We start from the raw sequence: 15902 nt of genomic DNA, 5'->3' as shown, positions 1-15902 counted from the left end.
TGTGTGTGTATATATATATATACATATATATATATATATATATATATATATATATATATATATATATATATATATATATAAATATAAAATTGGTGGAACTTTTGCTTTGATTGATTGAAATAGATTTTTAAAATACTAAAATACAAACGCTTTACTGCCTACCCATATTTCACCTCGGATGTATGTAGCAGGTCTGTCCCAGGCTGGATGTCAAGGCCCCCGGTGCAAAGCTGGCCGTCCAGAACCATCTGCAGCCTGTGTCCACAGGGGGCTCCGCATCACAGGTTCCCTGACAGCCTGTACTGGCATTTTGGTCAAACCAGAAAGTGTGGTGTATAAAATTCTATTTTGCATTGGGCACTCATGGATTTTCCTGACAAAATACGGTCTAAAAAGATGGAAAAAAGTAACATTTCTGTGAAAACACTGAAATTTTATTGATATACTGCAGAAGACATTCACACCAAAATTTACTAAGTATGTGAGCAATTTTAGAAGCATAGAGACGAAAGTACTTTTACCATGCATTTCAGAAATTTCCCCAAAACGTGCAATCAGTACATATTAATAGTAGAGAACCAAAAAAGCGATTAGTAATTGTTTACATTTCACAAGCCAGTGTCCTATGTCTTACAAAATGTTATTCAGAACTTCAAATAACAGTAAATGTCTGAAAAAAGAAACTGACATTTAAACATGTACCCTCCTCTGCCCAATACTTTCATTTAGCTGTCAGTGAACCACACGAGAGAATCAGTATTATATCTTCTCTGAGAGCACACACATTTGTGCAGCTCTACTGCTTGCTATTATTGTGTGCTGTTTTACGAAAGAGACAATACAACCGAGCACACACTGCAGGTGGCCGACAATCTCAAGGAAAGCCAGTGCAGTTCAGGAGGCCTGGCCGCCGACCCAAAGCCCTTCCCGGTGGAAGCAAAGTAAACCGGATGAGGCCATTAAAAGAGTTTTGCAGAATCAGAACCTTTGCCAGCAAAGACACCAGAACTTCACACTTCCCAAAGAGCCTGCCCTATTTAGCCAAGAAAAAGGAAAATCACTCCCCGTACACTTCATGTGCCAATCGGACACCTGCCAGTCAACCCACGGGAGTCACGGCGGCAGCAAGGATGCGCTCCTGGCAGCTGTCCAGGCTGGATGCCGCGTCCTCCCACCAGAGGGCAGCGGCCTGACCCCGCCCAGCAGCGCTCCGGGCCCCCGAGGCCAGGTGAGGCCCCACAAGGAGCTGAACGTCTTATTTTACAGATGAGGAAACTGACAGCCAGAGAGTGATCCATGCCTGCTCACGGGACACGACAGCTTGACGACAGAGTTTACCTCTCGTTTAATACCTGGGACATACCTGGTGGTTTCTACCTGGGACATACACAAACTTGGGCACCTGTGCTTTCTGATGTGTAAAAAGAAGAAAGATCTTGCGGGCAGTTCCAACAGCCTACCAATGCTCTTTCCCTCTTCTAGGCAAAGCCGCCAGACCCACACTGCAGCAGTGCACAGGGTGTGAATTTCCCAATAGCTCGCCTGTCTAACTTTTCCAGTTACCATGAAAAGTCAGGCTCTGGGCATTCCCCCACTTAAGCGGCAATGGCAATACACATTTCTTGATAACCTCGTGACCTTATTAAGGCACCGCAGCCTCATGCCAGGACGGCGTCATGAATGTTTTCAGGGCTCACCACATCCAGGTATTCGGAGGGTTACCTCCAGGCACCCCACATGACCTTTTCAGTTTCCACTGGAGAGAAACCTGTGTCCTATTTGTCCAGGACTCTGCAGGTTCCAAGAGTTCTTCGGAAGCACTAGCTTTACCTCCAGAAAGCCCTGGGTCAGGCTGCTATTGCTGAGGCAACCCCATTCTCATCCTTGGACTATCTCTTCACAAGAAGTAAACTTACCCTGGGTGGCTATCAATATCTAAAGAACACTAGGAGAATTAGTACACAGACAGTTAACATTGAATCTCAACTAACTCATGGTTGAAAAGGTCTGTTAAGCAGTGTGGGGTATGAATTTTAAGAAATCTCAATTTATATGCACAAGAGCAGGTTTTAAGAATGTACCAAACACAGGTCTAAATGAAAAAAATGAAAAACGAACTCCAGTTGGTACAGTTCATTACCCGAACGCCACGGCGGGCGTCACTCAACCTGAGGGCTGAGGCGGGCTTCACACCAGAGGCGAAGGGGGGGGCAGCCCCGCACTCGCTGTGTCTCTGCTTCCACCTTCCTTCCAGAGTCTCATCATCGGCCCATTTTTCAATCGGTTAAGAATTTCTCACTGTTACTAATCCCAGTGCCACAAGGTGGCACTTAGTAATACGTGATCCCTGAAGTGACAAAAGGTCTGAACGTGACTGCCTGTCTTCTCCGCTTTCGGTCACGAAGCATCATCCCTTTCTGTTCAGAGCCCTCTGGCCGCTCTGCAGGATTTAATTCACATTCTCATTCACTCTCACTTTCGTCTTCATCTGAAGCTTTGTCACTGGTCTCAACCAACTCTACCACTTTGCAGGACGGGTTTTTAGAATTTACAGCTAAGAGAGATATTATTAAAAATATGTTACTAATTATAGATTAATTAGCAAGTCTCCCCCACCCCTCACCCCCCCATTATTTTGGTCATCGCAGAAAAAGTCCCTTGGGTTCTAGCTCTATATTTTGTGACCTATTTTATATTTTCATTATTTTAAGCAAGAAACAAGCAGGTAAAATTTGCCTGCTTATGAATAAATTATTTTCCTAGGAGAAATATTTGTAAAAGTGTTAGGAGGTATGTTTATAACCAAGAGTTGATACTTCCTCAAAGCAGAACATTTAGCACCAAGATCAACCACAAGGAGAAAACTAATACCTAAGAGTTTTACATTAAGACCCATTTCCACGAAGGCCACATTCCTGAAGTCAGCTGAGTGACTGTGTCCACCCCCATGGTGCTCAGGACCTACGACTCTCCAAGGGATGGGTGCCCCCCCTTACCCTGGAGAAGTGGCTATCCTCCTTATCCTCGTCACATTCTTCCCAGTGATCAAAATCAAAAGCCACGTTAGGATTCTGTTCAATATAACAGTTTACATTAAGTGAGAGAATAAAACATGCTCAGCGTGTTAAGCCCAAGCACAGCTGCTTTCAACTCACCCTCTGTCTGAGTAAGCCACACCAAGACTCCTTTTTCTCTTTCGGAAGAGTGATTATTGGTTCATCATTTTTCACTATGCATTTGCAATCATCTTTTATTATGTTGGCCTGCAGCTCCAAATCAGCCAAGTAAAATTTCTCTCCCACCCAGGCACTAGATTTACAAAAAGAAATGATGTCAGCCTTTTAAAATGTGAGAAATTATTTCTCTTTTACTTTATAAGCTATCCATAAACCCACCTGAAAACAACTCTATCTCTAAAGTATTTACATTTGTAATCTTTTACATTCCTTATGCTTATCTTCAATATGACCACATCCTCTTTTTGGAACCATTTTATTTGTGGGTGGAAGCTAGAAGAAAGGGAAGAGGGTTATACACTCATCTCTGTTTATTCACTAGGCAAGGAAGGAAAGCAGACCCCAGCAATGGTGAGCATACCTTTTCAGAGGCTCTGTAGTTTTGTTAATGGAAGCATCTCCAGTGTTTTCTGGTAAAGTTTCTGTACAAGAAGTCAAATTTTCCTATAGGTTATTTATATGTGACTCCATAATATATGTATATATATGTACTTTTTTGCATTTTATGCAACTTTTAGTTGAGGAACTACTCACTAAGACTGTAAGAGTATAAACTTCATAGTAACCAAAGTATCCAATTCCAAAGAATAATTTTAAAAAATTAAAATGCAGATCACTTAGTATAACTAATAAAACAAATATCAGACTAAGAAAACAAATATTTGCCTTGTTAAATATTATGATTAAACAATTGGGAAAGTAAACTCTCTGAAAAGGAACCATATATAATTATTGGCCACAGGATACAAATGCTCCAGTGTCTCTGCTATCTTAACCTGCTAGGGCCCCACTAACGATGACTTCCAGAACAGTAGCCAGTACACAAGGAACCACTGCTGAACATAACATTTCCTAAAACAGTGCAATTTAAATTCTCAATCTGAAACATTTGAAGCTTCCAAAGACTTGAGCAAAAATGTTTATAAGCAGCTTTGTTAACAGTAGTCAAAAACTGAAAACAATCAACGTCTTGTAACAGGTGAACAGCTAAATAAACTGTAGTATATGCATATCACGGAATACAACTCTGCAATAAAAAAGTACCACTGCTACTTGCAATAATCTAGATGAATTTCACAGACATAAAGTTGAGTGAAAGAAGACACAAGAGTGTATACCGTGTGCTTCCAATTCAGCAACACTGATGGTGACAGAAGTCAGAACAGGGGTTACGGGCAGGGTTACAGACAGGGAGGGTGCGTAAGTAAGGGAGACCACTGGGGTTCTGGAAATGTTCAACAGCTTGATCTGGGTGTGGGTAATGGTAATACACATAGGAAAAATTCTGACGAGCTGTACACTTAAGTTCTGTGCACTTTTACTGGATAAGCATTATACTTCAAATAACAAAAAAGAAAAAAGTTACCAAAAAAATTGGAAGCCATACTGTCAAGAATAGAAAGTTAGGTAATATCAGTTTATGTCACCTTCTCTCTAATTCATCTGAAAGTGGAAACCCTAAACATTAGAAAATTTCCAAGCATTAACTATTTTAAGTTAACCGTCTTTTACATAACCAACCGTGTGCTGGGCTTTCTGAGTGTGTCTGGGAGTCAGCACCTCTCCCTGAGCCCTTGTCCTCTCGCTGTGTGCTCTGCAGACAAGCAGCTTCTTCTGTGGAAGAAGGCATCCTGGGTAGAAGAGGCAGAGGTTAACTGTGAGACAAGGAGACAGGCAAAATCTGGCTCCCTACAGGGACTTCCCGGCAAGAAGAGGGAGGCAGGCCAGCAACACTCGTAGGAGGTGAAGTACCTCCTACCACGAGTCAGACCCGCACAGAGCTTACGGCTCATTTACAGATGATGGACAGGTCAGCCAGCTCTGGGCACTACTGCGCCCCTGGCAACGGGTGCAGAGTAGCTGATCGACACACACATATCATCCGATAAAGGCAGGAACTCCTTTACCGAAATAAAATTCTTTTCAAATCACTTAGAGGACAGTATGCACTGCTCCCCACTTCAAAGAGGATAACACAAGCCATCTCCTTTCCTCTCCTGCCCTAGCTTCCCAGAGACACCCTCTTACCAGTCTGGATCTACTGCTAGAAACATTCTTTGCATGAAAAGGCAAATACTGCCATCTGTATCCTTCTATCTAAAACACACACACAGACACACACGCAAGTTTAAACACATGGGAACCTACTGCATTCATTTTTCTACCCCTTATTTTATTGTACTTAATAAATGGAGATTATTCCATATCAGTATATAGAGGGCTATCTCATTCTTGTAAAACTTTTTAATTGTGCTTTTCTTTTGGTTGTTTGAACAAGTAACCACATGCATGTGGTTCAATATTTTAAAATAAATAGAAAGGTCTACACAGTGAAAAATCTACCTCTCACCTCTGTTCCCCAGCCACCAATTTCCTTCCTCATGGGTGACAATGTAATTCATTTTTTGTGCATCCTTTTTGAGATAATTCAAGCCTAAAGGAGCAAACCTATTGAACACATGTGTACACACACAGACACACACACACACACCTGTGGTTAGGGAGTGTGCGTGTGTGTCTCCAAGGGGACGACTGACGGACACCCATGAAGCCTGTGGCGTGCAGGGCAGTGTCCCATGTTCCAACCACCCAGGCAGGGACCCCTCCTCACCGCTGTGCAGCCCCAGACGCTCTGCTGCCCACCCTCTTCCGCCACCACGGCTCTGATCTCCCCTCGACCCTCATCTCCTGGGGTCCTGTTCCCTCCACCTCTCACACTTACACAAGTTCTGACTCTCCTCCGACACCAGCAAACCAGAGCCTCCCCAGCCGCCTTCCCGAGCTCCAGGCTTACACCTTCACTAGCCTGAAACTCGTGTCCAAACCCACTCAGTACCTCCTCCTCTCCGAGCTGGCTGCTCTCAGTCATGAGGGCTCAGAATTATACAACCACACGGCCCTGTGTCTGCCAGCCACTCAGCCCTACGGCTTCCAGGCCTTCAAGCCCCCAGACTCTGTCCTCTTTCCCAGTCCGCTGTAAGAATGGCGCCATCCTCCTCGTCTCTGACCCAGACAAGCATCACAGCCCCCCTACCGTCTCCCCAAGTGGAGTCCCTTCTTGGAGGCGGGCTCCCCCCGTAGATCTCCGGGCCTCTGCACGCCCCTCTACCTGTGATTATCACCGAGGTGCGCGGCACTCCTGTGCAACCACCACAGAATCACGTGTGCAAAGGGACTGAGCAGAGTGCTTTGTGCGGAGCTGGGGCTCAGCAGTCGTTGCGGTGTCTCCTATAAGCGATCAATCTGTCCTGATTAAATCGACGGAACTGCAGTCGCGTCTTCATTTTTAAAAGACTATCTTAAAAGTAAGTATGGAGCAATTTTTGTTTCCTGAAAGTGTGTAGAAAACAAAACATATCCTAATTCCACAGGTACCCAATTTTATTAAGATAGAAAACTCTACACACTTAAGGCTATTTTAATCTCTGCCATGTTCTTTGAAATTCTCCTACTGTCAGCAGTAATTCAGGAACCCTTCAAGGTCTCCAGGGGTCACAGCATTAAATCCACTGGTCAGTTCTCAGTCCTCATTTCATTTGGCCTCGCAGCACCTGGCAGCTCATGGCTCCCTGCTCTGCGAAACCCTTCCCTCACCCGCGGTCCTGGATGCCCTCCCCGCCGCCCCAGCTCCAGGCTGCTGCTCAGGCTCCTCCCCCATGCCCCCACTGCCCGCCACCCCTCAACATTACAGTCCCGGTGCTCAGTCCCTCGCGGCCTCGTCCAGCATCCCGGCTCTCAATCCCAGGATCTGCCGACCAGGCCCCCTGAGACCACACGCCCACTACAGTTACATTCAGAAACCCGCTGCTCCTCACAACCTCCACAAAACCACCCTAGTCTGAGCCGCTGTCATCCTGTCCTGAACTCTGGGCACAGACTTTGTCTCCCGCTCCGGTTTGTTCTCAACACAGTAGCCCAGAATGTTCTGATTAAGCCGTTCCTCTGCTCAAAACTCTCTCATGGTTCCACCTCCTCCTCCTCCGAGCCCACCCTTGCAATGGCCACAGGGTCCAACAAGATCTGACCTCCACACCTAGATTCTCCCCTTCTTTGCTGCTCTGGTCACTGCACCTTCCTCTCTGTTCCTGGAACCAAGGAATAACCAAGCCTTCCCTCTGCCCACATGGGTCTACGCCTCGGTATCTGCCTGGGTCAGGCCTCACCTCTTGGGTCTTTGCTCACCGTCTCAGACCCCAAACTACCCTGTCTTCCCTTCTGTGTTAATCAGCTCCATCTCACATACCACCACATTATCCACTATGTATTTCTGTAACCTGTTTATCGTTTGTCTCCACTGAAATGTGAGCTGGCCCTTCATCTGTTTTGTTCACTACTGTATCCCCAGTAGACAATCAATAAATATTTGCTGAATAAATGAACAAATTTTAAAATTTCAACTTCACCTATTGGCAACTTCAGTTAAAAGTATTTATCTATTAATTAGGTCAACTGAAACAAAGTTAGACTGAACAAAATATTCCAGCATCCAAAACACACACAGAGCAAAATGGCGGATTAGGAAGCTCCAAGTTCCCATTTCCCCATAGACACACTGAAAGAACCACCAGAAGCTGTGTGAACCACCTTCCTGTTCCCCCACCCCCCCACCCCCAAAACCAGAGAGGGCAGAGCAGACTTCGTGTGTGAAGCCATCTGGGGGATACCTGAGGGACTATAATGCAAGATGCTCACCTCTGTTTCATGGAACTCAGAACACAGGCAGGAAAGCTGTGGGCACTGCTCAGAAAAGGCCACTACAGACCCATGGACACCCGAGGCAAGGTATGACGCAAGGAGACACACAACAGACCATCGAAGGCCTGGAGAAGCTAGGGGGAGACTCACTGGAAATTAGGACATTCAAAAGGGGACTGAGAAAGCCATGTGCAGCCGAGGCAAGACGCACGCTCAGAAAAGTCCTGAGAGGACCCTAAGCTTTCACTTCAGGCTGATTTCTAGCCGAGGACGTGGAGAAAACAGGAACCTTGTACACTGCTGGTGGGAACATAACACACAGCTGTTGTGGAAACAGTTTGGCAGTTCAAAAAATTAAACGTGGAATTGCCGTATGATCCAGAAATTCCAAAAGAGCTGAAAGCAGGAATTTAAACAGATATTTGTACACCAATGTTCACAGCAGCACTATTCACAACAGCCAAATATCCACTACAGATGAATGGATAAACAAAATGCTGTATATCCATACAGTGGAGTATTTTTCAGCCTTAAAAGGACAGAAATCCTGACACCTGCTACAACATGGATGAACCTTGAAAACATTATGCTAAGTGAAATAAGCCAGACACAGAAGGACATATATTGTATGATTCCATTTATATGAGGTACCCAGAACAGGTAAATTAATGGAAGCAGAAAGCAGAACGGAGGTTCCCAGGGGCCGAGGGAATGGGAGAATGGGCATTACGGTTTGATGGGTACAGAGTTTCTGTTGGGATGATGAAAACTTCTGGAGACTGTGGTGACAGTTACACAACAATGTGAACGTACTTACTGCCACTGAATTGTATACTTAAAAAACAGTTACTGTGATAGATTTTACGTGTATTTTACCACACTTTGAAAAAACAAATAAAAATGAGAAATTCTGTTATGTATTATATTTTAACACAATTTTTTTAAAATGCAATTTAAGAAATTACCGTTCACTTTGCTGGCTGTGGTAACAGCACTTCAGTCAAGTTTTTTAAAGGCTTTTGTTGCCCCACATCGTTGCCAACACTTGGTGTTTCCTTTCTCTCATTGCTTGTGGCTATGAAGCAGTATTGCTCCATTGTGGCTTTAATTTACATTTCCCTGATGAGTCATGAGTCTGAGCACCTTTTTGTACATTAATTATTGGACAATTAATGAATTGGACATTGTGAAGTGTCTGTTCAAATCTTTTGCCCCGTTTTCTATTAGGTGTCTGCTATTTCTTCCTGACCGAAAGGAGCCCTTAATGCGAGTCCTTCGGTGGATGCACATGCTGGGTCCATCCTCCCCTCTGGGGGTGGCCAGTGTACTTTCTCAGAGACTTCCACAGCCTCTCATATCCTGCTTGTGGATGTGAAAACTGGTACAACCAATTTGGAAAACTGTTGAGCAGTAGTCTAATTATGACTCAACAATTCCATGCCATTCGTAAGAAATGGAATACATTTGTAAGTGCACCAAAGCACATGTAGGAGAATGTTTAAAGTGCCACTTGAAGTGGCCCAGAACTGGAAATTTCTCCCCTCGACAGAATGCGTAAATAAATTATATTCATACAATGGAATATGACGCAGCCATGAGAATCTATAGGTCTACAGCTGCATGCACAACATGGATGAATTTCACAAATAATGCTGAGTTAAAGAAGCCAGATATGAAAGAGACACATTGCATGATTCCATTCAAAGTACGAACCAGGGAAGAGCCACCCATGCTGTTTTGTGTCTGGAAAGCAGCTGCCCTTGGGGAGGGGGCAGGAAGTGTCTCTGAGTCATGCCCTGTTTCTGATCTGGGGCTGGTTTCTGTGCTCAGAAAATCCACCAAGCCACACTTATGACACGTGTTCTTTTCTGTATGTGTGCTGTCAATAAAAAGCTAACAAAAATTCATTCTGTAAGAGATACAGATGAAATATATTTGGAATTTGTTTTATAATAGTCAAACAAAAACAAAAATGTGGGCTGGGGTTTGGATAAAATAAGACTCCCCAAATACTGGTAATTATTGAAGCTGAGTGATGGGAACGCAGAGACCCATTAAACTATTCTACTTTCAGAGAAAATGTCCCTAACGCTTGTGAGTTACACCGCCACAAGACAGCTCTTCCAAAAGGAGACAAAAATCCACTTACGGGGTCTGGCTCACGCTTTCTTCAAAAGTTGTCATTTTAGCTCCTTTGTATAATTTTTTCAGCTGTTCTACATGCTCTGAGTTATCAATGCCCATTCCCGTTGACAAAATTTCAGCTCGAACATTATAATCAATGACAGAAGTTTTCAAGTTTGAAAGTTTTGTAATGTGCACCTTGAATGAAAGAAAAAATACGTTTGCAGGAACTACACTTAGAACTTTAGATGAGCCACAAACACCCGCACCGTGGCCTCCTGATCTCACTGTGCAATGCCTGATGCACCAGGGCATGTGCCACCACAAGGGCCTCCTCGTTGGAATCTTCCAGAAACCAGCCCCGTACTGGAGAAATATGATCAGCTGTGGGGCTGGGGCCAAGATCAAGTCCTGAGGTAAAATCCCAGACAAGACCCGTCCGTGATGCTGTAACCACACGCACAATTCTTAGATCTTTCTGATTCTCCCTCCTGTGCTTTCACCTCTCCTAACAAGAAGGCTCCGGGTCTTCAGATGCCCAGAAAGGGCCCGCACCAAGGCCCTAAACCCTGCGTCCTGGACAGTTTCCTCCACTTGTTTTTTTCTGCAACCAAAATATTCTCATCCATTTCAGTTTACACAAAATTAAGTAAAGCATGAAAATCTGCAATTGTCTGATTCCTGTTGGTGGGAGGTGTGGGTCCAGGACTTCCACGGGGCTCGGAGTAGACCAGGCTGGCGCTGGCTGGGGCGCCTCCCCAGGGAGCGCGGGAATGGGAATGCACTCCCGTCCAGCGATAGCAGAAGAGCCCTTCTCTACTCAGCCTGGGGAGTGAGCTGGTGCTGGCGGGAGAAGGCGGCAGGTGTGGGCTCTGCCTCCCCTCCAGCGTGCCATGAACACTGCTACACTTTGGAGCTGCGGAAGCCTGTTTGCCAGGTGGGTTTTCTTTTTTTTTTGCTTCATTCTCTTAGCTATAGTTTAAAAAATCCTTGCTCAATAAAGTTTCCATTTTTTTCTCTGATGAAAAACCACCACAATATTGACTGTTATGACATCGACTAAGACCCCCCAGACCTCTTCATTTACCTGCACTGGTAGTCTCTACCTTCCCTTCTAAAAATCACACTCTCCTCTTACTCTTAAATCTTATACCCAAACTCTTCTTTTCCATGTTAAGGCTTTTTCACTCTTATAAAAATAACTTTCAACAAAACAGTTTTTATGAACTGAATTCCTTTAAATCGTATAAATAATCATAATAATTAAGATTTAACTCTAACAGAGCAAAACTCTGAATTGAAAAGTAGAGTTCCCAGGGTGCCAGCAGAGCGGGGATGGTGCCGGCCTCAGCAGGGACGGGCTGAGGCCCCGAGTCACATGTCCTGGCTTCATGCTCAGTCCCACCCACCTCCACAGGGTAGGAGTCTGCTCACGGATGGAATTCCAGTGCCCCGTACACTTCCTAGCACCCAGTAGGTGCTCAATAAATATCTGGTGAATGGACGAGGTAGGAACCGTGAACATAATAAAATCTGTCTTGGAAAAGCCTGAGGACCGGAATCCTCCACATTACTGACCACTCTAAGATCACTTACAGCTACGCCAGCGCACGGCCGCGCTTCTGCAGGGTGGTTCTTGTCCCAGGGCTTCCCACCTGTGCGGGCAGCGGATCCTGTCCCAGGGCTTCCCACCTGTGCGGGCAGCGGACTGTGAAATCGGATTACCAGTGCACAGCCGCAACTTGGAAGAGAATTATAAATGGCAGAGACTGTCGCGTGTGCTAAAAATAGTTTCATGAAGTTTCTGTCTCGGCTGTATGTGTGAGTGTGTGTGATTTATACACACACACACACACACACACACACACCTGTGAGCACTGGGTTACAATGTAAAAGGTCCCCTTAAACCAAAAAACCCATGACCACATTCATGACCCAAATAACATGGAAAAAGCTCTCCTTTACACAGAGCCTTTATCAAATAAGCCTCCATTTATGTGAGGCAAATAGTTACTCAGGCAACAGGTTAGAATAATTTGGATAATTTTAGGGGCCCATTCAAACACACGTTTCTTTTCAAGAAAACTGCATACTTACCATTGGATCAATCCAAACCGTATTTCCTAAAGCCAACATCACTTTTGCATCATGCAATTTCCCATTAATTTTATGATGAATGTACCTAGTAACCTGCAAAAAAACAAAACACTTAAGTAATTTATCTGAAGCTTTAAGAAAATACTTTATTCTGTATGTGCTCTATAGTTTTTCAAGAAGCTTTTCCATGCCTTTCATTTGAGCCTCACGACCACCCCACGAGGCAGGTTATGGAGGCCATCACACCCCTTCACCGACAAGGGTAACCGTCAGTGGAGACTAATGAGGACAGGTGCAAAGGTGAGTCCCGAGCACTGGGTGTTCCAGCTGCTCCAGAGGACGAGGTCACACACTGGGGCTGAGGGGCCCTGGTCCCCACCAACAGCAGAACTCTCTCTCCTCACTCTCTCACTGAGCTTCCAAAGAAAGAAACATCCATCCTTTAAAGACAGGTTGACAGCTGACAGAGGGGATGGGGGGCACGCACCCACGCTGGGAACCACGCGGTGTGACGAGTCCACAGCACAGACCTGTGCTTGGGACTCACCTCTGCACCCGTCCTCATTCAGCTCCACTGTTTATAAGCAAACTTTTTGCCTTGCCAACTGCAATGGCTTCTGTCATATCCTGTTCATCAGACTGTATGAAATTTAGCCTTCCTTTGAAGAATCAGGAGCCTCGTTATGAACAGGACTTACTGCTCTGGTGATGTCCCTGCCGCGCCGAGGGCTGGGCCTCTCCACCCACCCGAGACGGCATGTGCCCCATGTCTTGGTACAGGGGGGCTTCTTCGCCTTCACAGTGCCTTATCCGCTCTACTTGGTGACATCCTAGTTACCCATTCTGAAGGACCCAGAGGGAATGGCCTCTCCTTTGGAAGCTTTTCTGGACTCTCCCTCTCTTTCCTTGCCCATCTTCCCAACCCCAGTGGAATTACCTGGTCCCTCCGGAGAGTGTCCATCACCTATGTGCCCCGTGACAGGGGTATCCACTTTTCTAAGTGCGTACACTGTTTAGTCTCTTTAAGTAACAGCCAGTTTATTTTTAGCATAGTGCATATTTTACACCCAAAGTGTGTGAGCACTAATGACGACCATGGCCAATCACGCCCGGCCTCTCTTTGGGCTCAGAGCTAGTCTACACATAGCGCTGTTAAGTGCATTCCTGCCCAGAAACATGAAGCAGTTAACCCAAACCCAATACTCCAAATTCAAATACACCTCAATTCTGTGTATATTCTGGGTTAAATATATTCTGAAAGTCAACAAAATATAAAAAGCCAAAATAACTCACCTTTGGATTCCATTCAATTTCATTGTCCGCGGGTTTCACTCTACAAACGATAAACTCCACAGCTTGCGGGGGCAGAGTGTGGAAACTTTCTGGGAGGTGAAGCAACTGGTCTCTTGCGATGAGTTCGGTCCTGCCTTCATCTATGAACTTCACAAGGACATTATCCAGGGCCCATGTGTCCTCCTTCTGGCTTGTCTCCAACACCTGAACCCTACAGGACAACAGTGGCCTCGGTCTAACACAGAGACCCAAAGGGACATAATCGTCGCCTCGGCTTCCTCGTTAGAAGCAAACCCCACAAAAGTTCCCTAAACTGCATGGCTTTACTCCATACTAGAAATAAAATAACTGGAGTCATCAAGAGCACTTAGCCATGATTTATTTAATTCAAGTATACCTATGTTGAATAAAGGAAATTCCTTTATCTGACAACACAAGAAAAATTAACATAGCAAATTAAATGTTCCAAGGTTCTCAATCTGGGCTATCACCAAGCGGGGACGGGTGGGGCATTCGAGGGACGTCGGTGCAAACAGGCACACGAGGCAGGATGGAACGCTGACAGCGCCACTTCTTGAGCTGACCTAGCGAACTTACGTAACCTCACCAGGGCTCAGTCTGCTTATCTGTAAAATGGGAACTGTGCCCACCTTATGGGCATTTCGTAAGAATTAAGTGAGTCGATGACGGTCCATATGTAAATGTCACACTGTCATCCACGCTCTGTGCTCAGCAGCCCCAGGGCAGATGAGCCTCGAGAGCACAGCTGAGCCGGACTAGGGTGGGCACGACCCCACCAGCACCCTCCTGGGAGGCAGCCAGGCTCAGTATGTGTACACCGGTCAGATGCACAGAGATGAAAAGAGGAATTCAACGCCACTTGAAGTTACCTTATGCTTCACAACCTCTTGAGATGAAATAAAGAGACATTTTACCTGTGGAAAACTACTTTTTCTGCTAATCCATATAATCCAAATTTCTCCACCTTTTCAACAGTTGTTTTATTACTGGAATCTTCAAAATACTCTTTCATTTCAGCGGTAAGAGTTGCATAAGGATCCAGATGTTTATCAACTACACGACCAAAGTAATTTGTTGCATTCAAAATATAAAAGGGTATTATCTGAAACATAAACAGTAAACATATTCAGAAAACAAACTCACTCTAACACACCATTGTAAAGCACTTGTACTCCAATAAAGATGTTAAAGAAATAAAATAAAATAAAATCCCTTCAAAAAAAACCTCACTCTGAAGCAAAGAGGTATCTGCAGAAGTCAGCACCTGACCTAAGAGCCCAAAGCACACAACAGGGATTTAAAAATAAACTAGGAAACTGACCAAAACACAAAATAAAAACCTTAGCATACACACAAATGATTATAGTTTCACTTTAAATCTAATGGAAGGGATTTTGGGTAAATATTAGTCTAAAGCTTTATTATTAGTAAGTGTTCCTTTGTTTACTTTTTAACTGCACTTTATAAAAATCCTTAAAAAAAATAGCCTCCTTGTCTCTTGAGCCCTTTCTGAAGTATTTTAGTAAGAGCCTGCTGTGTATGAGGCACAAGGGACACAGAGAGGAAGCATGTCCTACAGGGACCCTAAGCAACCATGGGTGGACAGATGTGCCACAGCTGGTGTGTGGTCAAGAAGATAACTCTTCACAGGCAAGCGTACACAGGGTTATTGGCATGTGTCGGGGTGTCGGCGTGCACAGGTATGCAAGAGTACGGAGGAGGCCTTCCAGACGGGGGGCAAACAGTATGCATTAGGGCAGGGAGCCCTGGCTACAGAGCAGGAGTGAGCAGACGGCAGGAGTGAGCAGTGGTTATTTGGTGGGCAGTGCCATCTGGGAGGCAGGGCAGGCAGGGGAGAGGTCAGCCCTTGTGACCAAAAGGTGCTGGATCTCACAGGGCTGACAGCCTGTGGCTCTCCTCTGTGCTCCCCCCCGCCCCAGCTTCATTGCCTGCCCCCTTCACACTCGCCATAAGCCTTGTCCTACTCCACAAACATTCCACATAACTCCTACCTCAGGGCCTTTGCACTTGCTGCTTCCTCTGCCTGGAATATTCTTCCCTAGATAGTCTCATGGCTGGATCCTTCTTATCATTTGGGCCTCAGGGCAGCTGACCCCTCCTCAGAGGGCCCCTCCCTGCCTCTAATTTCCAAAGGGCCCCGTGTCTCCGAGCACACACCGCAGAACTTCACTGCATTTCATCCTCTCCGCAGCACAGTCACCATCTTACTCACTGCTGACCATCCCCACTGGAAGGAGAGCCGGGAGAGGACAAGTAGCACATCTATCATGGTTCCCAACCCAGCCATCCTCCAGCCCATGGAGAATCTGCCTCAGTGAACCCCCAGTGCTCTTTTAAGCCGGCCCTCATCTTGGGCAGGGAATTCAGTATTCCTTCTAGCCTGGCACATGGCCTCTCCCAGGGAGTCTTCTCCCC

General features: G+C 45.5%; 1 protein-coding gene across 4 annotated transcripts in view; it reads right to left on the bottom strand.

Moving 5' to 3' along the window:
• Nucleotides 1–40: 40 nt before the first annotated feature.
• The window catches only part of TDRD12 (tudor domain containing 12), an 81904-nt gene continuing 66042 nt past the window's right edge, over nt 41–15902 (bottom strand). For all 4 annotated transcript variants that reach the window (XM_082366452.1, XM_082366451.1, XM_082366449.1 and 1 more), the window contains 10 exons: nt 14381–14568; nt 13446–13656; nt 12153–12245; nt 10081–10253; nt 4758–4867; nt 3598–3658; nt 3396–3509; nt 3156–3309; nt 2997–3071; nt 41–2554 (listed from right to left, as the gene is read on the bottom strand). In XM_082366452.1, the coding sequence (XP_082222578.1) occupies nt 2549–2554; nt 2997–3071; nt 3156–3309; nt 3396–3509; nt 3598–3658; nt 4758–4867; nt 10081–10253; nt 12153–12245; nt 13446–13656; nt 14381–14568 (1185 nt within the window). In that variant the 3' untranslated portion in view covers nt 41–2548. The remainder of the gene's footprint in view (nt 2555–2996; nt 3072–3155; nt 3310–3395; nt 3510–3597; nt 3659–4757; nt 4868–10080; nt 10254–12152; nt 12246–13445; nt 13657–14380; nt 14569–15902) is intronic.

This window comes from Balaenoptera borealis (assembly GCF_965194805.1).
Source record: "Balaenoptera borealis genome assembly, chromosome: 19".
Taxonomy (NCBI): Eukaryota; Metazoa; Chordata; class Mammalia; order Artiodactyla; family Balaenopteridae; genus Balaenoptera; species Balaenoptera borealis.
The sequence above is the reverse complement of the archived record's forward strand: the minus strand, read 5'-3'. Positions and strand labels throughout refer to the sequence as shown.